This window comes from Trifolium pratense, linkage group LG7 (genome assembly GCF_020283565.1).
Source record: "Trifolium pratense cultivar HEN17-A07 linkage group LG7, ARS_RC_1.1, whole genome shotgun sequence".
NCBI classification, from domain to species: domain Eukaryota; kingdom Viridiplantae; phylum Streptophyta; class Magnoliopsida; order Fabales; family Fabaceae; genus Trifolium; species Trifolium pratense.
The window spans coordinates 8,689,202-8,711,410 of NC_060065.1; the positions used below are offsets into that span (position 1 = coordinate 8,689,202).

General features: G+C 34.4%; 2 protein-coding genes and 1 long non-coding RNA gene across 3 annotated transcripts; 2 read left to right on the top strand and 1 right to left on the bottom strand.

Annotated features, from left to right (window-relative positions):
- The first annotated feature begins 979 nt into the window (after nt 1-979).
- On the top strand, nt 980-1,858 carry LOC123894771 (protein EARLY FLOWERING 4). Its single transcript, XM_045944846.1, has one exon. The coding sequence runs from the start codon at nt 1,115-1,117 to the stop codon at nt 1,517-1,519; it is 405 nt and encodes a 134-aa protein (XP_045800802.1). The 5' UTR covers nt 980-1,114; the 3' UTR covers nt 1,520-1,858.
- Nucleotides 1,859-2,724: 866 nt separating this feature from the next.
- On the bottom strand, nt 2,725-6,061 carry LOC123894770 (peptidyl-prolyl cis-trans isomerase CYP19-4-like). Its single transcript, XM_045944845.1, has 7 exons — nt 5,738-6,061; nt 5,544-5,622; nt 4,179-4,226; nt 4,037-4,060; nt 3,733-3,915; nt 3,547-3,622; nt 2,725-2,990 (listed from the first exon to the last, which is right to left on the bottom strand). Exons 1-7 carry the CDS (start codon nt 5,888-5,890, stop codon nt 2,852-2,854), a joined length of 702 nt encoding a protein of 233 aa, XP_045800801.1. The 5' UTR covers nt 5,891-6,061; the 3' UTR covers nt 2,725-2,851.
- A 13,986-nt stretch (nt 6,062-20,047) lies between these two features.
- On the top strand, nt 20,048-21,781 carry LOC123894772. The gene is made up of 3 exons (XR_006803902.1): nt 20,048-20,090; nt 21,373-21,493; nt 21,625-21,781. It is a non-coding gene; the product is annotated as an uncharacterized LOC123894772 (long non-coding RNA).
- The last annotated feature ends 428 nt before the right edge of the window (nt 21,782-22,209 follow it).

Consider the following 22,209-nt stretch of genomic DNA (forward strand, 5'->3'; position numbering starts at 1 on the left):
AAGATATAATTACTATTTGAACGTTCAGTGAGCTTGACTCGGTTGACAGAGACAATCACCTAGTCAAGTGCAAAAAACACAGTTGAATCACGCAACACACACTGCTGGTGTGCTTCCTGCCCGCGAGTAAAGAAGAGCGACAAGGTTTAGTTCAAATTTGTGGCGTTCGAACCCCATCTTCCCACTTATCCATAAAATTTCTAATTATTAGATTATTTGACAAAAAAATATTACTATTTGAATCATTCTTAAAAATATTAAACATCGAAATTATGTATTAATATATATGTACAATGATCAAATGCGATGTTTCAAAAAAAAAAATCAAATGCTAGATTTTTTTTTAAGAAAAAAATCATTAATTTCTTTTTCTTCTTTTTTTCTTCTGTGTTCAACCAACACTTTCTCCTCGACGTCCTCGTGATACTATGAGATATTTTGATAGTGCATAAGCATCCACGCAGGCAAAAGTGCGGTTCTTTTTGTCGCCGTGGCAATAACCTTTTCACTTTTAGCATCCAACAACATCCTAGATCTTTTTAGATATTTTCCACTCAAATGTCAATACTACCCTCCACCTTCTCTATTATTTTCTTTTCTTATATTCAAAGGATCAATTATCCTTCACACAAACAATCTACAAATAATTTAATCAAACATGATATTTTTTTATTTGTATTTTTTCTTTGAATTTAATTTATATGTACCGTTAGTATAAAATTATTTTACACATGCATCCAATGATATATTGATCACATCATGTAAGATATTTAAAAGCACATGATGTGTCACATTCATTAAATAATGTGACAATACATCATTAAATATATATATAAAAAAATTTTATACCAACCGTACACAACAATTAAACTCAATTTTGAATACCAAATTAATTTCTTTTAGGGAAATTTTAATGATCATAAAATAATTACCATAATTTCTCATCTCTATAAATACTCCTCTCTAGACACATCTCAACACAAAACCAAACATAGCAAAAAAAAAAAAAAAACATTAAAAATTTCAATGTCAGAACCCAACAACAAAACATGATTATTTTTGTTGACTAATAAACAAACTTTGTTTTTCTTCATTTCTTCTTCTTCTTCTTCATATGACAACACTTTATTCACCTTCCTCCGCCGCAAAACCCACTATGGAAGACACCAACAACCGCCGTTCCAAGAAGAATCGCCGCCGTCCTTCAGCTACTCCAACAAACGGCGAGTATTCCGACGTGGAAGATGCAGAAGACGGCGATCCCGAAGCATGGGCAACACTTAACAAGAGTTTCCGGCAGGTTCAGTCGGTGCTTGACCGGAACAGAGCAATTATTCAACAGGTGAATGAGAATCAACAATCTAGAATGCCTGATAATATGGTGAAAAATGTTTCTTTGATTCAAGAATTGAATGGGAATATTTCTAAGGTTGCTTCTCTTTATTCTGATCTCAATTCTGATTTCACTAATATTTGTCATCAACAACAACGATCTTCAATCACACGTGGTGGCAAATAATCAAAATTCAAAACCCTCTTTGTTATTTTGTAGTAGTATTGTGTTGAATGTTGATTTGTCTTTGTTGAAGTTGAACAATTGTTATGATGGTAGTTTTGAGGTTTGTTTTGTCGACATGTCTGTCATAATAAGGACGACGATGAAGGCAAAACATTGTATCGTCTCTCTTGAACTTCTGCTTCTTCTGGTTACCGTGTCTGTGTCAAAGAGTGTGTTGCTAGCGCTGTCTTTTGTTTTTGTCTTTTTTTTTTTTTTTTATTGATGGTCTCTTGTGTTGTGTCCTTGTAATTGTTGTTATTATTGGTGTACTTGAGAATCAATAAACTAGTATTTGGTAAATCCTATTGTGCTATCTTCTCTTTTATTAGAATTATGGTAAAAATCTTAACATGTCTTTGTTACAAGCCGAAATGGATTTCGTCACTAAGTCAATGACAAAGATCATTTCAAACCGATTTTGTTATTATGTAATTTTAACCGTTCAATCTTAAATTAACAGTTCGAGATTGTTTAGGGAATCTCAATCAGTTACATACTTTTTTTAGACCTGAATCCTTATGTTAGGACTTGGACTAGCTTGTTAAGTTCTGAAAAGTTAAACTAATTTATTTAATCTCATAAGGACTTGTTTGTAAGTGAATAACCACAAACTTTTTAGCCTACATTTGGAACTGTGATGCAACTGGTAAACTTGCAGCAAGACAGAATCTACAAATACGAGCTTTATGTTTTCATGGTGAAAACGGATAACTGATTTACACCGCGAGAATTGGATGCGCACCGTGGATCCAAACAGAAGCTTAATAAGCTAGAAACTATCCAGAACTCTAATCTGGGTCTAAAAGGTGTATAATATATAACACACTGCAATGCAATATCATATTTGTGCACAATCTGAGTAATTATGGCCTCTTGCTTTTTCACAAGACAAAGAGTAGAACCTTTTATATTGATTTTAGTATATGCTTCTATTTGTACTTGGGAATTGGGATTCAAAATGATTAGCAGAGAACATGATATAATACACTTGAATAAATAACTTATTCTTGAAAGTCACAAGATAGCATTCTTCCCTCTGATTTCTATTTTGTTAATGATTACCATCTCAGGCAATGCCTAAAAATTCCTTCCCCTTTAGCAAGAATATTGTAGACAAGCAAAACAAGAAATAAAATACAGTCTTAAATTACAAGAATAAGAAGAACTTTTGGTCTGCAAATTTTGTTTTCATTTACTAAATGATAAAAGTATACACAAGGTATTTGTGAATCATGTAAAAAACTGACACTAGTTATCACAGTAGAATCAGTCTCAACTTATATTTAAACCATATCATGAAGTTAATTCCCCGCTGTCTAATATGACAACCTTACGTTTGGGAGAGCCACTTTCACTTCCTTCTGCTTCAATCTTGTACAAAACATCCATACCAGAAAGCACTTTGCCGAATACAACATGGCGCCCATCAAGCCTTCCAAAAAACATATGGAGACATGTTAGGTTATGAGATTTGAAAAAAGGCGTCAATGATAAATGATTAAAAATTGAAAAGATGATATTTTCTTCTTAGGTCCCGTGTCGTTTTAGACTAACTTGTTGGAAAATTTCTATATATTAGGAAGTATATGTAAAGCTTAGCCTTGTCTCATTTACATTTAAGATTAAGTTCATTCTTAATAATACTCGAAATGAAAATGAACCTTTCCAACTGAGATTCACCATGTATGGAAATTGGAATATGTTTATGTAAACATTTGATTTGTATACAGTTTATGATCGTTTGATCTATGTAGACATGTAGCCAACTTCACCTAATAAAAAAATTATTGTTATTCGTAGTTGTAAACTTTTCCTTTCGAAGTTTTGCTTTCGCACCAAAATCAGTATCACGTCAAGTGTAAACAAACACAATTAAGTAAATTTTACAGTTCTAACTATCACTGCAAAGGCTTTCACGAGAATTTGATATACTATTACTTGAGTTCCACGAGTATACAGAACAAGTAGTGCAAGTAAATGATAGTTACCAGCTGGTTTTTACTGTTGTTATGAAAAACTGGGAGCCATTGGTGTCTTGCCCGGAATTTGCCATCGATAAGTATCCTGAAGAGCATTCAAAAGTGAACAGATGAATTAATGTAAATGTACAATTATCGTTTTTATGGATAGATATACATGCATGGAATATCAGTGACAAAAGTACATAATCTCACCTGGCCCAGTATGCTTCAGCTTGAAGTTTTCATCAGCAAACTTATCGCCATAGATTGATTCTCCACCTCTTCCATCACCAAGGGTGAAATCACCCCCTTGGACCATGAAGCTTGGTATTATCCTATGGAATGCACTCCCTTTATAGTGAAGAGGCTTTCCACTTCTTCCTACTCCTTTCTCTCCTGAAATGTGATGCTGTTCAATTTGTAGTATTTACTACCAAGGAATTTCATGATTGATCATAACATAGCACCAAATTAAGGGGAAATTTTTTTTTTCGAATAAGGAAGGTAGCAAAGCTACCTGTACAAAGCGCACGGAAGTTTTCTGCACAAAATGGTTGTTAAGATTAGTAACCAAACCTTCACATGAAACCAAAACATGTCTAAATAAACATTTTTAGTTTTTTACCACATATTCGTATACTATATATAGCATGGCATACCTGCAGTTTTCGGTACTGTGGTCCCAAAAAGTCCCATGACTATGCGACCTGAAGCAAGAAACGTCATTTTTCAGTGTTGAGTAGTAACTGGTTTGGGTATTCTAATGCAATGGCATGTAAATGGCATGACATGCATTATTTTCTTAACTTGCTATGAATCAAGCATATAAAAACTAAGAAAAGAATGGGGGGATTAAAGTTCTGCTGTCTTCTTCACAAGTAGTGGGAATGATGTGAGACGTGCAGCCAAAGAAGACAGCACCAATTTCTCTTAAGCAAGTCATTCTAGTGCCAAAAAGGGTTTGTTTTGGAGGGAGTTTTAAAGGGGAAATGATGGAAGGAAAATTATTATGATAGATAGATGATAGATCATTCTATTGTAGGGAGTATTTTATTATAACAAAAGAAAGACTTTGAAGTTCTCCCAAATTGGGGGGTTTTGGACAATCAAGTGGTAGTCATCCATTCTTTCCCTCCCCTCCATTTCGCCAAAGTGCTTATCTACTTTTTCCTCCAAACACCCAGAACAAAGCTTAAAGGAAACATGTTAGGAACAAGTGCCTGTGTCAGATAAATCATTCTCCATGAAGCTGGCAGCTTGGCCAGACTTATCGTGTGTTTGGAAACAATTTTTTCACGGTCACAACTCATGTTTTTACAGAAGCTACCATGTTGGAGAGGTTGGTGAACGCGCGTTCAACACTATGCCATCGTGTTTCCAAACAGGGAGTTAATGTATGTTTGAATTTGCGGGTGTTCGCCCATTATCACTTCAAAATGCATGTGCGTTGTGACTCTAGTGAAACTCTGTAGTTTCTGCGCTACTGTGATTTCGCGCCATGATTATGCCAAAATTATCATTAATCCAAACATACACTTAGGTTGTAAAAGTTTGCATTAGTCATTAAACGGCTTTAAAATAGGCACTACACATGAATCTATCTTCAACTTTTCTTGATGTAGGATAAAAAATGCTATCTATTATTATTACACAAATTGCAAAAACTGCTCAGTCTCAATAACACAAATCCCATTGCTATCGTGTTCAATTCCATTTCAGAAGAAACTAACCCTTTCTATCATCAATCAACACACACTCACAGACGACTCAGTTTGCAACTTTGCATCATTCCATTAGGAATTACCTCATGAGCACAGCAGTCATGACACAAATCACCTTAAAAAATCAGTGTGTTATTCTGATGAGTCAAGCTAGTGCATCTAAAACCCTCTTTTTACACTCAATTTGCAATCACATTCAAAATCACAATCCAAAAATAATTCCCAAGACCCAACAGAATCAAATAAATAACCAAATTAAAAATCAAAACTTTGCTATAAGGAATGAAAGAAAAACTAAAATACCCGCTAATTTTCCATCGATCTCAACATCAAAATACACTTTATGTGTCACACCCTCCAAATCATCTTCCAAAAGGGTATCCTTAAGAACATTGAAAAAATTGAATAGAAGAGGAAAAAACAAAACTTGCTTAATTAATATAAAAATCAATGATGATTAAGGAAGAAAACCCAGAATAGATGATGAATGAACTTACTGATTGATGATTGGTTAACTTATCATGAGAAGAAGCATGATGGGTGGTTCTGTTTTCAACCAATTTGAGCTGAAAGAATGCAATTGTTGCACAGAGGAAGAAAATCCAAATTAGACAACCTAAAATCAGTGTTCCACTGGCTCTCAAAGCCATTTTTGTTTTTTTTTTTTGGGATGAAATAAAAATGAAGGAATTCAACAGTTGTGAAACATGTTCTGTCAGCACTGACTGAGGTATGAGTTTTAGATCGGATTAATAATTAAGTTGATTGGTTGGAGGAAGGAAAAAGAAAAACACAGTTTTACGTTCCTTTTTCGTCACATTGCCTAGAATTGAAACCTAGAGTTACCACAAGTAGTATTAAAAAGTTACTTACACACTAGCTTCCAACACTTAATGCAATTTCTAGATTAATCGTAAAGTTAATGTATTTGGTCCGTAACACTATATAAATAAAAATGTATTTTTTAGATTTATTATATATTTAATGTTTCTAGTCAGACAAAATATATTAAATATACAATGGACTTGAAAAATGCATTTTTTCTTATAAAGTGTTAAGGATTATATGATAGGTATTTTCTCTTATCTTATTTATAACATACTTTCTCCAGTCTTGTTTATAAGCAAGAGTTAACCAATTTTTAGTTTTAAATATGATCATGTTAAAGATATACAGGTTTCAGGTATACTTGTTAAACATATTAAAAAAATAAATTATAATATGCACATATTTCAAGATAAAATTCTTTATTAACATTTTTCTTTAAATATAATAAAAAAGATATCAAATTCAACTATATTTAACGCTATTGTTTCAAAAAAAGTACGTTGTTAATTATTCTACTTTAGCAAGATAATTTAGTTTAATTTAATATAAATTATACTCGTAAATATAACAAATTTCTTAATATGGGGTAACAAGAGAGTTTTACTTACAAATAAAGGCCGAGAGGAGTACTACACCAGTCACAATTATAAGTTGGAGTATAAACAAAAGTCGACTTTTTAGTTTTATCGAATCAGTTGTATCTAAAAAGTGAACCGTTGTGTGCCTTAAAATCTAAGTTTTTCTATTAGAGGGGGTTTCAGGTTATGCCTCTGGTGACGCGTGGAGCGCATGGGCCGTTGAGGAATTGGTGAATTTTGCAATTGCAAATTTGGTTCTGCCTGAGGTGGCGCGTGGAGCGCATGGGCACATGAACGAGCAACCATACAAAAAATTGCATTGAGTGCAATTTTTTCTGGGAAACACTTTGAGAGGCAAAGAGTGACAAAAAGAGAGGGAATCATTGGAGGATCAAGAATTCAAGATCCAAATATCCAATACTTGAGTGCTCTTTGGGCTAGATCTAATTACTTGTAACTCATTTAATTTGATCTCTGGTAAATATTGTTGGAATAGTGAATTGGAGAGCTGCTTTCTCCCCGTCATGTAGGTCATTGTTGGACCGAAAAATCTCTTGTGTGTTTTGTTCCTTTTTACCATTTCTTGTTATTTGCTTGAATGGATTATGCTTACAAGTTACACTTAGGTTGTTAGAATTACTATTGTCTGGATTGATTAGTATTGGTTGTCATTGAACTTTTGCTCCACTCTTGTTATTGTTGGATTGAACAATAGGTTCGGAATTCACAAATCAACCACGTTCGAACTTGTATAGATAGATCAAACACATGTTCTTTGTGTAATTGTGTCCTGTTTTTGATGTTCCAGTCTAACATGTTTTTCATCTCCCATTATTCTTGTACCTATGTTGACTTAGTTCACATAGTTTAGTTTCTTTACAAGTTTAAATTTTTGTTTCTTCTATATATATCTTGGGGAATATAAAGTTAATACCAATGGTAACTTTTACCTGCATCGGTCTGTGGATTTTGCTAACCAACAAGTTGAAAGATAAACATTACCATTGCAAAACAATAATAACTTCTGAAAAGTTAAATTAATTTCTTTAAGCTCATAAGGACTTGTTTGTAAGTTAATAACCATAAACTTTTTAGCCTATATTTGGAAGTGTGATACTTGCAGCGAGACAGAATCTACATATACGAGCTTTACGTTTTCATGGTGAAAACTGATAATTGATTTGGACTGCGAGAATTGGATTTCCGCCGCGGATCCAAACAGAAGCTTAATATGCTAGAAACTATTCAAAATTTTAATCTGGGTCTAAAAGGTGTATAATATAACACTCTGCAATGCAATGTCATATTTGTGCACAATCTGAGTAATTATCACCTCTTGCTTTGTCACAGGACAAAGAGAAAGAGAAAGAGAAGAACCATTTATATTGATTTTAGTATATGCTTCTGTTGACTTGTAATTCAATCCTTTTGTTATAGAAGTTAGTTAGGATAACTAACTCATAGGACAGTTTCTTGTTACACAAGGCAACTAGTCTAGTTTTGGAGAGAGTGCTATATATAGTGTTATCACATTGTAGAAGATGTAACTCAATCTCTTATCAATAAACACTATATTCTATCAAATTTCTATCTTGTTATTCCTTCTTCAACCTTGTGTGTGTGTGTGTGTGTGCAAGTTCATAGGCGCGGATTGCACTCATCACCGAGAGTCTGGGATAGGTGCGCGTTGCCCCAGAACCAACACCTTCTATTTGTACTTGGGAATTGGGATTCAAAATGATTAGCAAAGAACATGATATAATGCACTTGAATAAATAACTTATTCTTGAAAGTCAGAGGATAGCATTCTTCACTCTGATTTCTATTTTGTTAGTGATTACCATCTCAAGCAGTGCCTAAAAATTCCTTCCCCTTAAGCAAGAATATTGTCGACAAGCAAAACAAGAAATAAAATACAGCCTTCAAGAATATTGTAGAATAAGAAGAACTTTTGGTCTGCAAATTTTGTTTTCATTTACTAAATGATAAAGTATACATGCACAAGGTATTTGTGAATCATGGAAAAAATTGACACTAGTTATCATAGTAGAGTCAGTCTCAACTTATATTAAACCATATCGTGAAGTAAACGTTTTTACTATATAGCATGGCATACCTTCATTTTTCAGTACTGTGGTCCCAAAAAATCCCATGACTATGCGACCGGAAGCAAGAAACGTCATTTGACATGAAGCAGTAACGGTGTAACTTGGAACTGTACTGCATAGAGCAATAAGTCTTTGAGCTCTTGAAATATTCCTGTACACCTCCTCAAGTGCATTCTTGGTTTGTTGCGCTGAAAATATCCTCCTAGAATTGATTTTGGCTATAAAATGCCACTAAATGAAGCAAGGTGTAGTCTACGCGGACTGAGGAACTCTTTTGAGAAAGGCCATATATGATTTAGCATTTGCCTGCTCCTCTTTCAGTGGTTCAGCTTGAATCTCAACCTGCAGAACCTCAGGCAATTCTGTGTAGTGTTCTTAGCAACTAAATGGCAAATGTAGTCTGCCTGTGGAACAGATTAACCAACTGGATCGATCAACTATGCAGCTGAAATTAGGATTCCCAAAATTCCAAAACCTTGCATATATGGCAAAGACCTGGCATCGAAGTAGGCACCTCGAGTCTTCTTATTAGCTAGAATACTCTAAAATAATGGTAGCCGAAAGCGGGGGTAGTCTCCACATGATAGATTTTGCACGTACCGTGTCAAAAAGAAAGGGCAGAACCAATTGAGAACATAGACTTTTTTTTACACAAATTATGAAGTATTCATATAGAATAGAGTAGAATTACTAATTAAAGTAGCTTGATGGTTTTACAATTCCACTAATAATATCTTTGAGAATCCTGATAACCCTTTTCTTAAATGCCAAAATGCTGATCAGATGTAACTCAAAAGTTCCTATTTGCCTCAAACAAATAAATACATATAAGACCATAATTATTCAATATAACTCTATTACATTTAGGGCAGCATTGACTAGTGTTGGCAAGGCTCTGCTTCCATCATATGCATCCCCATTTCAGTCCTCATCTTCATTTGGTGAATTCCAGATTAACTCTCCAAAACTCACTGGCTCACTCACAATATCTTCTTCTTCAGCCATATCATATGAATTAAATATGGTATTCTATTTTGTACTTGTAAATTAGCACAGAATCAATTGAGCACTTACACTTTTTCTTACATAACTTATAACCAAGCCAGCCAAATCAAAGCTTCCCTCAAGTGTTCTACACAAACCAAAAGTCAATATTTTGGAACCATATCAATCAAGCTTAATTACATATTAGTCACGGAAAGCTATATTATACATAAATGTTTTCCACAACAATAGTTATTTTTTGTATAATCTATTGATTCTAGACAGCAGTTAATTCATGTGCAGGTTATGGAGCAAATGTTGACCCTTGGTTGCTCACTGTGGTTTATGCCAGTCCGCGGGAGCAGGAGAGAATTGGAACTTGGAGTAAGCTTCACCACCTTGCAACCAATATCAATGAGTCTTGGCTCTTGATGGGCGACTTTAATGAGATAGCAAGCCCAGATGAAAAAAAAGGGGGTGTACAGGTTGATATCAGGAAATGTCAACAGTTCAACAGTTGGATTAATGATTGCAATCTTTTGGAGGTCACAACCGCGGGTACCAAATATACTTGGAGGGGTCCAAAATGGAATGGGAGGGACGGGGTCTTCAAGAGGCTGGATAGGGTACTTTGCAATGTCATCTGGAGATTGAGATATCATGAGGGGTTTGCTAAGGTTCTACCTCGAGTTCAATCAGATCACCATCCCATTATTATTCTTACTGAGGGGGAGCCAAATATTAACAATAATAATCGTCCCTTCCGTTTCAAGGCAGCTTGGATGTCTCATGAGGAGTTCCATCCTTTTCTTAAAGATAGGTGGGGAGGCGAAAGTGATTTTATTAATCAACTCAACAATCTTACGCCGAAACTTAAAGAGTGGAATAAAGATAAGTTTGGCAATATCTTCAAAAGAAAAAAAGAGTTGTTGACAAGACTGAATGGTATTCAAAAGAGTCCTGGTTATGGCTATAGTACTTTTCTTGAAAATCTAGAGAAGGAACTTCAGGAGCAACTAGCTATTACTCTTTATCAGGAGGAGTGCCTTTGGTTTCAAAAATCTAGAGGTCGATGGATTGCAGATGGGGATCGTAATACCAGGTACTATCATTCTAAAACTATTGTTAGGAGAAGAAAAAACAAAATTATCTCTCTCCGAAATGATGACGGAGAATGGGTAGATGAACAAGAAAGACTTAGAAACATGGTGAGATTATTCTATATTAAGCTTTACAAAGAAGACCAACCTATTCGAGACCCGATTATAGCGTGGGCTACTTATCCGATGAATTTGGAGACTAATCATTAGAGACTCAGTAGCCCTGTCAGCTTTATTGAATGTAAAAATGCTCTTTTTGCTATGGGACCGCATAAAGCTCCAGGAGATGATGGATATCCGCCAATTTGTTTCCAACAATGTTGGGATACTGTTGGAAATTCTCTTTTTCAATATGTGAATCATGTTTGGTCTAACCCTTCTCTTATTTCTTTCATAAATAATACTTTACTTGTGATGATTCCTAAAATAGACAAGCCGGAGTATGTTTATCAATTTCGTCCAATTGCCCTTTGTAATGTGACTTATAAAATCATCACTAAGGTGATTGTCAATAGAATTAAGCCTCTTTTGGATGGTATCATTTCTCCTTATCGGTCCAGCTTTATCCCGGGACGCACAATTCATCACAATATTGTTGTGGCTCAAGAAATGGTTCATTCGATGGCTAAAATGAAAGGCCAAAAAATGTTCATGTCAATTAAGATTGATCTTGAGAAAGCTTATGACAGACTTAATTGGAATTTCATTGAGCATTGTTTGGCAGAGTGTAAGTTTCCTCCTAAACTCATTAGTATTATTAAAAATTGTATTATGTCTCCTTCTTTTAAAATTTTGTGGAATAGGGATAAAACTGACATGTTCTCTCCTACAAGAGGAATTCGACAGGGTGACCCTTTGTCCCCTTATTTATTTTTCATTTGTATGGAACGCCTTTCTCATATTATTGCAGATCAGGTGGAAGCTAAATATTGGAAACCTATGCGTGCAAGTAGATCTGGCCCTCAAATTTCTCATCTTCTTTTTGCTGATGACCTTCCTCTTTTTGCAGAGGCTTCCGTTGAGCAAGCTCACTGTGTTATGCATTGTCTCGAGCAATTTTGTCAAGCTTCTGGCCAAAAGATTAATAATCAGAAGACTCAAATTTACTTCTCAAAAAATGTGGACCAGCGTACTAAGGACGATATCCTACAACACACTGGTTTCATTCAGGTGAATAGTTTGGGAAAGTATCTGGGGGCGAATATCACTCCAGGAAGAACAACGAGAGGAAAGTTTCATCATATTATAGAGAAAATGCAGAAGAAGCTTAGTGGTTGGAAACATCAGTGTTTAAGTTTTGCTGGCAGACTTACGCTTACAAAGTCGGTGCTTAGCTCTATACCTTATTATCATATACAGTATGCCAAGATTCCTAAAACACTATGTGAAGAAATGGAAAAAAATTCAGCGTGGTTTTTTGTGGGGTGATACTGAGCAGAAGCGAAACCTCATCTTATAAATTGGAATGTTTGTTGTTTGCCCAAGAAAGACGGGGGTTTAGGGATAAGGAATCCCCACCAGATGAACATAGCTTTCCTTATGAAGATACTCTGGAATATGATCAATAGACCAGATGACTTGTGGTGCAAGGTCCTCTATAGTAAGTATGGCAGGAATAAGGATCTTCGAGTGGCTATCAGTTCTCAACATTACGACTCGCCTTTATGGAGAGCACTAGCGGGTATATGGGATCAATTCCAAAAACATATTGTGTGGCAATTAAGAGATGGTAAAAGTATAAACTTTTGGATGGATAGATGGACTCCAAATGGCTCTTTTTCATGGAGGCGGCTATCAATCTGGCTATTGATTCGACCCTTAATGTGAAAGATGTCTTAACAATTGAAGGGAAGTGGAATCTTGATTTTTTGAAAAATAATTTGCCTCTTAACATTGTGAATCAAGTAGTCGCACTCCCAGAACCAGGAGATACAGATGGTCCAGATGTAGTAGGATGGAGAGGCACCAATACTCATCATTTTACGATTCAGAGTGCCTATGAGTTGCAACGAGGAAATATACCCCAAATGGAAGGCGACTGGAAAATGATATGGAATTGGAAGGGCCTTCATAGAATCCAAACCTTCATGTGGTTAGCAGCACATGATCGCCTTCTAACCAATTACCGGAGGAGCAAATGGAATGTGGGAATATCACCAATATGCCATAGTTGTGGAAACGGGGAAGAAACTACCATCCACACATTAAGGGATTGCGCATACGCTACTCGAATCTGGATCAAGTTAGTAGCTTCCAATCATATCACTAACTTTTTTTCTTTCAATTGCAGGGATTGGTGCTTCAAGAATCTCACCAACGAGGATTATGGAGTGCAAAAAGAAGGGTGGAAGACTATTTTCATGGTGGCGTGTTGGCACATGTGGACTTGGCGCAACAAAGCCATCTTTGATGAAGATTTTCGACAACCTGCAGACCCTATTCAGGTGATCCTCAAGATTGTGAAGGATATCGATGGGTACGAGCATCATCATTTTACTAGAAGTCGACGCCGATTGGAAACCATATTCATTCGTTGGAAATGTCCCAATGAAGGCTGGATCAAGCTTAATTGCGATGGAGCTCATAAGAAATCTATGGATCTTGCTAGTTGTGGTGGCTTACTGCGGGATTCTGATGGTCGGTGGATACAGGGATACACTCAAAAGATTGGTACTTTTGACTCTTTACATGCCGAAATGTGGGGCATGTATGCGGGAATGAAGTTGGCTAGACGAAAAGGGGTTACTCACCTCATTGTGGAAAGTGATTCCAAACTACTAATTGATATGGTTATAGGGAGATGCAATCTTAAGGGGGCCACCCCCATTCTAATTCGGCGCATTCAAGAGCTTTTCAACATGGATTGGCAAACTTAAATTATCTTTGTTATCGTTAGAAAATAATTAATTATCCTCTTTCTCTCTCTTCTTTTCAACCAAATCCCATTTGAGTCTGGCATAGGGTATATATGCGCCAATTTGGGTTGGGTTTGTTTAAAACCAAAATTCAAACTACATATACATAGGTATTTCGGATTGTGTCTAGTAAAATAACCACCCATTATAACATTGAGTTGGATTGAATAAATCTACTAATTTTCGGGTTAGATTGGGTTGGGTCGTGAGTTACCCAAATTATTTTGAAAATTGCTTTTTAGGCCCCACTAGTTGCTCCGAAACCCCCCAAAAATCCCAAAATGCCCCAATATATGTCTTAGTTCCGTTCGGATTCTATCTACCGAATTCAATTTAGGTCCCAACAAACTGCACGAACAACAACAGAGGCACACACGGCAAGCTGGTTGTCATCTAGATTCCTTTCTATCTACCGAAATGCATCGATTTGGTTTCTATCTACCGAAATGCATCGATTCGGTTTCAATCTACCGAAAACGCTTCGATTCGGTTACTATCTACCGAAAATGCTTAGATTCGGTTTCTACCTTCCGAAGTTGATGAATTTTGCTTCCTGGAATTGCAATTATGCTTCCTGAAATGCCAACTTTTTCCCTTATTTGAGTTTTGCTTCCTGGAATTGCAATTATTCATGTTCGGAATTATGTTAAAATCAATTTACATATTGATTGGATCAAGATACTGTCTTGCTTAGGTGATGTGTGAGCGATGGAGTTTTGATTCTCCCATGGTTTGTGTTGTTCGATTCAGCCTTGCAAAGTTGCCTCTTGTGTTGTTATTTTTGTTTTTGTGTTTCTGGTGTATGGGCTGGTTTTTATGTGTTTTTCTAGCTTTCTTTGCGAAACAAAGCGAATTCGGATCATAACTTCTGAAATTAAGAGAATTGATTTCACGGTGAAGGACTGCCTACATCTACAGCTTATGTTGTTGGAAATTACCACATGATAGACAATCCACATATTGAAGGAAGAGGGTTTGGAGCAGAGTTTGAGGAACGGTGGAGACTGTTGGATGAAGAAGGTAGCAACATAGTGAAGAACTTAGGAACAATTAAATTGTTGTGTTGTTGATCAGATAGCATGAACTTTTGGTGTGCATACCATAGGGATTGTGCGACTGTAGTGAACCTGGTGCGTGCCGATTTCGGTTCGTAAATGCCGAACGACGATATTCTATTCTGTTTCGGTTCGTATATTCTGAAACCAGTTAACTTCATATTGTAAATTTCGAAAACGGTAAACGTCTGATCATACGTTCCGAAATTGTGCAGTATAGGTGGAAATCTGCATTGAAATCAATTGATCCACAAAAATCTAGGATATGATTAGTGAATAAAAATTTTTAATCCACAAAAATCTTCGGATATTACGAAGATTGAATCCTTGCAGCAGGCACCATTAGCTTTGCCAAACCTTTGAAGTTGCAGCATAAAAGATGAGTTGGAGAAGTGGGTATGGAAAATGCCATGGCAAGATTGTGCATTTACTTTACTGAGACAGAGTGAGAGAGATGAGATGAGACTTTATTGTCTTACTGGTGAGGTGCTGCCATAGCCACTTTGTCTCTCACTGCCACAAAGGTTTTGTTTAAGCTGTTTGCTTCTTGCTTAGCAGAGTTCGGGTCCTATCTGCCGAAGGTATATTAGTTTCGGATTCTAACTACCAAAATTACCTTAGGGACAATTTTGTCAGTTTGGGGGGCCTGAGAGCAATGCAGTGGGGCCTAAAGAGCAATTTTCAATTATTTTTCTATTTTAATATTAAATATCTAAACTAAAAATTATCATGTTTTTTCATAAAAATAATTCACCCATTGTATTTTCTTGAAAAATAGTGTAACTTTATTCCACTATAAAAAATAATCATTCATTTTTTGTGTAAAAAATAAACTTCCTCTTATATTTAGGACCGAAGGGAGTATAAACTAATTAAATTAACTTAGTAATATAAATACAAGGTTCCAATTGGTAAAAAAAAAAAAAAAGTTCCCAAGAAATAAAGAGAGAGCTTAGTATGAAAAAAAAAATATGAGCATTTTAAAATAAATTATAAAGTTTGTAAAAAAAATAAATTATAAAGTTTGTCAAAAAAAAATTATAAAGTGCACATGTTTGTTGTTTGATCAAGAACAAGAAAAAAAAAATTTGGTTTTATGCTTGATCAACAAGATATTACAACTGTCTTTTTATTACCGTTGAACAAGAATATCTATCTATATATACTTAGATACTATCTTCGCATCACAACAACTGCTTATTATTTTTTCTTACACACTGTTCCAACCTTAACAAGAAGAAAAATAATGTTAACATACGTAGTCACGGTTGAACTTCAACCTTGGAATGATGATAAGAATGATGACGATGGGATCAAATGATTTTGATTTCATGGATGGTTTTGATATTGTTCTCATTTCTCGCTGTGGCACTCTCCTTTCAAGATTATCATTGTTCGCAAAACAAGAACAACCTACGACAACAACAATCCCACAAACAACAATGTTGGGAACTGAAGCGACCCAAATAAATTCATTTGGTTATAATTATATAATATGACAATTAAATTAAAAATATGCCTTTAGTTGAATTGATAAAATGTAAAGTTAAATGTCATAAATCCTTCTAGATACAAGTTCAACTCTTGACATTAGCAATATTTGATTTTTATTTGTTATACTTTTTTTACCAAAACTATTTGTTATAAATAAATTTTGTTTATTGAAGTTAAACTAATAAATGTTTAAAATGAATAAGATAAATAATTAAAGGTAACAAAAAATTCATTTGCACGGTAGATGCTGATAAAATCCACCATAGGCACAAGATAAATACTTTAACGGATACATAAAGATAAAATAGAGTTATATGGTAATAATAAATACCTCTAAACATTGGCTGACCCTAAGCACAGTTCGAGATAAATAACTTATGTAAATATTAGATGAACATAAATTTATTTTAATAGTATTGTAAATAGTTAGAGGATAATATATATTGTTACGTTGTTTTCTAGTAGCAATATACTCCGTAAATTTGCAAAATTATCTTTTATTTTTATTAATGTATGCAAAAAAGATGAAAGGAAAGAAAAAATATATGAAAATAAATAAATAAGATATAAAAAAATAATGATGCACATAGTATTACATGAAAAATTAAGGAGAAAATGAATTTCAATATACTTATGGTGTTATGCATGTAATAACTAGTTATGAGTGTTTTTTTTATACATGAGAATGAAGGAATTGTGTGTGATTTATTAATATTAAATTTTAACTTTTTAATTTAAACTTCATAATTTGTTGGTAGTGTCATGCATGCAATTGGTTGGTGGTATTCTTTGTGATTAATATATATATATATATATGAGTTCAAGAGTCATATTTCACACATGAAAATGAAAGAAAACAAATTGTGTGTTATTTATCTAATATTCAAAAAATTTAAAATATTATGGTATACATAAGAAATGGAAGAAATGGAAAACATAAGAAATGGAGATGATCCCAACTCATTTTTAGATTATTCAGGTTGTACAATGATTTTTCTTAATCTTTCTAGTTATGTAGCACAGAAATCAATTCGCCACACAAAAAAAATTATAAGTGCAAAAATGTGACATCAAGTGGATCCAAATATCATTTATACACCCCAAAATATTTAAATACTTTGATAATGGAAGAAATAGAAAACATAAGAACCACAACGGCTACAAGAATTCCAACAGTGAGATTCGGTTGAGATTCAGGAAAGGAATGTCTGCGATCTTGTATAACATGTCAAACACCTTCTTAGGATGATTGTAAGACCACTTGATCCAGTATCCGATTCTTGCCTATGTTTCTCTTTCTCAATAATAAAATTTGAGAGGTAGTTTCACTATATATATATATATATATATAGGGGGCTGCTAATTTAGACCCAGTTGAGTCTAAATTAGCAAAGTGCACCTTTTCAGTTGGACCAAAATACCCATTCTTTTTAATTAATTAACCAAATTACCATCAATGGACGCGGATCCAGTGTCGCGCGCGTACCGCAGGACCATGGTTACAGGCCGTTGATTTCCATCAGACAGCCAAGACCTGATCTCATCAAGACTGTCCACTACTACAATTTTGCTTTATAATAGCGCCTATTTAATAGCGCTTTTTGAAAAAACGCTATTAAAAATTGCACAGGGATACATACAATAGCGGTTTCTCGTCGGGCGCTATTATAGGTGACCCTTACGAAAGCGCTTTCCCTAAAAGCGTTGTTATATGTTATCAATCAAAATATTCGGAGTCTATAATAGCACTTTCTTTTAAAACGCTATTATAATTGTACCCCTATGTTAGCGCTTTGTTTGAAAACGCTATTATACGTCTTTCTAGTTTAAATAAAATAATTACGCAAACCAGAACCTTCTTTTATTTTTCGCGAACCTTTTTCTCCTTCTTCACTCAGTTTATTCAACCTCACCCAGAACCCTTTTTATCACTCAATCAAAATTTCTTCCACAACCAGGAACCCTCTTCTTCTCATCTAGCCGATTGAATCCAGAATTTCTCACTACTCAATCAGTTGAAACTAGAAATCCTCCATCATTTTTCACTCATTCTCCATCGCTCTCCTGAATCGATTGAACCCAAAAAACCCCACTCTTCTCTTTCCTCGTCACTCAACCCTACTCACGAACTCGTTGAAATCCTAAACCCCAAAATCTTAAGACTTGTTGAAACCAGAACTCGTTGAAACCCTAAAACATCTTCCCCATCATTAACCACCGTCCATGGTTCCAGAGGTCGTTGAACACAGAATCACCACCGTCCATCGTTCCAGAGGTCATTGAACCCAGAAACTCTTCATCGTTTTCCATCATTCACCGCAATTGAATCATGTCTCGTTAGAACCTGTATCTAGGTATCTGTGTAACATAATTTGACATTCCTTCTCAGTCCGCGAAGGTTATTAAAATTCCAACTGCTAACAGTGACTGGTGTTGTAATGATCATTTTTTTAGTAAGTTTTTTTTTTTATTATATTGTATACTATTACATTGAATTCATAACTATGGTGATGTTTTTTTGCAGTTGGTGTTAATTTGGAGAACATTGATTGATATGGAAGGGTAACTGCAAGAATCAAGTGTGACGTGAATGATAATCCCACTCTTAAAACCAATGCTCAAGTGTGTGTTTTTGTTTCAATTATGAGCAATATAGCTTATGGTATTCTGCTGTTTCTACTTCCCTGATTAGTTAACATGTATCTTAGATTTTATTATTATAAATGTTATGAAAGTATGATACTGTTTTCTTGTGCCTAGTTAAGTTAGAAATGGTTACTTACAACTTATCAACGGCTGAAAAGGAAAACTTATATATATGCCATGGAATGACCACTTAATTTATTTCTAGAGTATTTATTTGGTTTATGACATCTCCTGCCTCGCGTTTACCCGCAATTGCACCACCATTATGCTCACAGTTTCATTCATTCATAGTCTCACACAATATCACTCTCATTTCTATTTAGCTCTCCTCACAGTCTCGCTCGCAATGTTTATATTTTTTCTAATTTTAAGTTCATTTGCTTTAACAATGTTTTGTAGATTTGTGTGGTGTGTCTCTTGTGAAAGAAAATCAACAAGATAGAAGGGTTGCAACTCATTTTGCCAAAGGTATGTTGTGTAACTAATCTTAATATTTGGTTTATGAATAAAGAATAATCTAAAAATAAGTGTGTTGGTTATATAATTGTAGTAAAGAAATGAAAAGTACAGCTAACTAGCTGTATTTTTTTGTTCCTTCAAATTGGATATTATTCTTCTTCCTCCTTTTGCTCTAATTCACCAATTTTTTTTTGCTCTTTGTAGAATTGAAGGTAATTCATTGATAGAGTGATTTTCCAACAATTTAATTAGTTTCTTTTGTGTTGAGTGTATTTTGAACATCTCTGTCAAATAATATAAGTGTTGATGTAGTAAAGAACTGCCTCAATCTTGTATTAAACAAAGTAACAATGGATATAGTAGATTTGCATGACATGATATATATATTGATATAGCCTTTTTGTTATATTTGCAATTAGTTGTAGATCCTACGATCATTTTGTCTTTAGCTAAGGCAATTCCTTTCTCAATTGGGGCAACAAATGGTCTTCCGCTTTAGAGGTTACAGGATAGTTCATAGTAGTCTATGATATATTTTCTATATATCTGCATATATGATATTATTGAATGCACCTTTTTTTGTGAACTGTTAGGATTTTACATTTCATCACTTGTCTCTTTCTGCCCTGCTAGGAGAAAACATCTACAACTACAATTTTAGAGAGCTACTTGCCCATCCTATTGTGAGTATCTGCTGATTTGTTTTTGGAATGCCTGCTCTTTCAAGTTTTCTTTACTTCACTCATCTATTTAAGTTACTATATACTGATGTAGGAATGAGCTGAAGTTATTAATCTAGACATGTTTTAGTTACACTGCACATGTCCTAAATTGATTAAGTTAATGCACTCCATTCACCATTTTCTGTATATCATAAGTTTCTCATTAAATTTATGTGTTGTTATAAATTTCAAGTGTTTGATTTGGACTTAGGATAAAATTTGTTTGTCCGCTTTTAGTTGATCATTTCCTCTAATCATAAGTGCGACCAAATGTATGCAGGGGCTTTAGATAACCCTATGTATTTTGAGCCTTTTTTTAATGTACATCTGTGATTCAATTTGTGTTAGAAATGATGATTTCTCTTTTAATATCCACATAGCTAGTCTTTTACTCCAGGGTTAGTATTATATTCAAAGAACTCTTTAGTCAAGGTATGCTCTCTAATGATTGGACTTTTAGTCATGGAAACAAAGTATCACTCACTTATGTATGCTGGATGTTTTGTTTTTAGTAAATTAAGATAAGTCTCAGAACATAACCATGTTCAATTGTGAGAAAAACAATAAACAAGAGATACAGAAGCAATCAAAGTTTTCACGTATTGTCTTCTAGCAGAGACTGATGGGTGTATCTTATGTCTTGAATATATTTGGCACATCCTAAACGCTCACAAGTTTTTATTTAACTGTCAAATGCCTCGATAGGACATGTTATATTCATATCACATGAGTAATTTCATGATAATAGTAATAACTTCATGTTCTCATTCATGTTCATTGTAGTCTTTGTTTCAAGACACTTGAAAGTCTTGTTATGATTAAGCCCTGCATTTGAGGGTTGTGAATTCAAAATGACATCAATATCTACTCAGCAACAGTTCTGATATGGACAGCCACCGTCGAAGGTGCTTCATTCAAACCAATAAGTCAATGCAATGATATCATAATAAAGCTTGTAATTTATCTAGTTTGACAATTTCTCCTATGTTTCTGGTTTTGAGCTGGCTTCTTGATTTTCTTGTCAGCCTATTAGAGCATTCACTTGGCAAGGTCATTGAGAACTTATATTTTTGGTTGGTGTCTCCCGGTATTAAAGTTTATCATGCTTCTTTTTAATTGTGAAACTTCTCAATATTACTCCCAAAGACATGACTTGTGAGTAGCTTATTTTCTTGTTAGTGTTATTTGTTATGTTTCATTCAAGTTTGAACACTAACTGATGGATTTTCTGGTTCTTTGGCAGTAAATTTTTTAAAGAGTTACAAGCTTGTCTTATAGCTTTCAAAGAATTAGCTTGATGTGGTGAAGGTCAAATGACATTTGATGTAATTCTGTATGGGTAGTTCAATGACAATTTTCTAGAGGTATGTCAAATTTGTTTACATTTCGTGCTTTAGCATATTATGAGCCAATGATTTTTCTTCAATTGTAACCCCTAGGGAGTCATTGAATTTAAATTCTTTCTTGTATCTTGTATACTATGAATAACTTTCAGGTTAAGAAGCTCTACATTCAGAGGAAAGATTAAATCAAATAGTCGAAAAAGATCTAATGACAGAGTGACTTAGTTAAATGAGAAGAAATGGTCTACGTTGCACTCATCTGTAGACATTTTAGGTGACTCTGTTGATTATGTGTAATTGCATATGCCTCTAAGCATTAGTACTCAGGCACCACATGAGCTAAACTTTTTCTCTTGTACTAAAGATCAACGATTTAGAAACTGAGTGGTGTCATTCATACATGCTATAATTTTGAGTTGTATTTTGTTGTTGGATTATTTTATATCCCATACTTGGTGATGTTGTAGTGCACGTCACTTATTTTTTATGTGTTGTTGATTAATAAAATTTGTTTAGTTTTTTTTTTTGTTATCAAAGTATAGTATATTACAAAATTTAGACAAAAAAGGATTTTTTTTTTTTTAATTTGAAAAAGGACTTATAATAGCGCTTCTGGGCACGGGCGCTATTAAAAATTGCTTGCTGGAAGGACTATAATAGCGCTTTACACACGGGCGCTATTAAATAACTGACATATAATATCGTTTTTAGAATAAAACGCTATTAAAACTCGCTTC

Coding starts and splice junctions, on each gene's coding strand:
- LOC123894771 (XM_045944846.1), top strand. CDS start 1,115: ATGACAACACTTTATTCACCTTCCTCCGCCGCAAAACCCACTATGGAA.
- LOC123894770 (XM_045944845.1), bottom strand. CDS start 5,890: ATGGCTTTGAGAGCCAGTGGAACACTGATTTTAGGTTGTCTAATTTGG. Junction 3,623..3,732: donor GCTGAAGCATACTGGGCCAG/GTGAGATTATGT, acceptor AATGCTCTTCAG/GATACTTATCGATGGCAAAT. Junction 2,991..3,546: donor ACAACAGTAAAAACCAGCTG/GTAACTATCATT, acceptor GTTTTTTGGAAG/GCTTGATGGGCGCCATGTTG.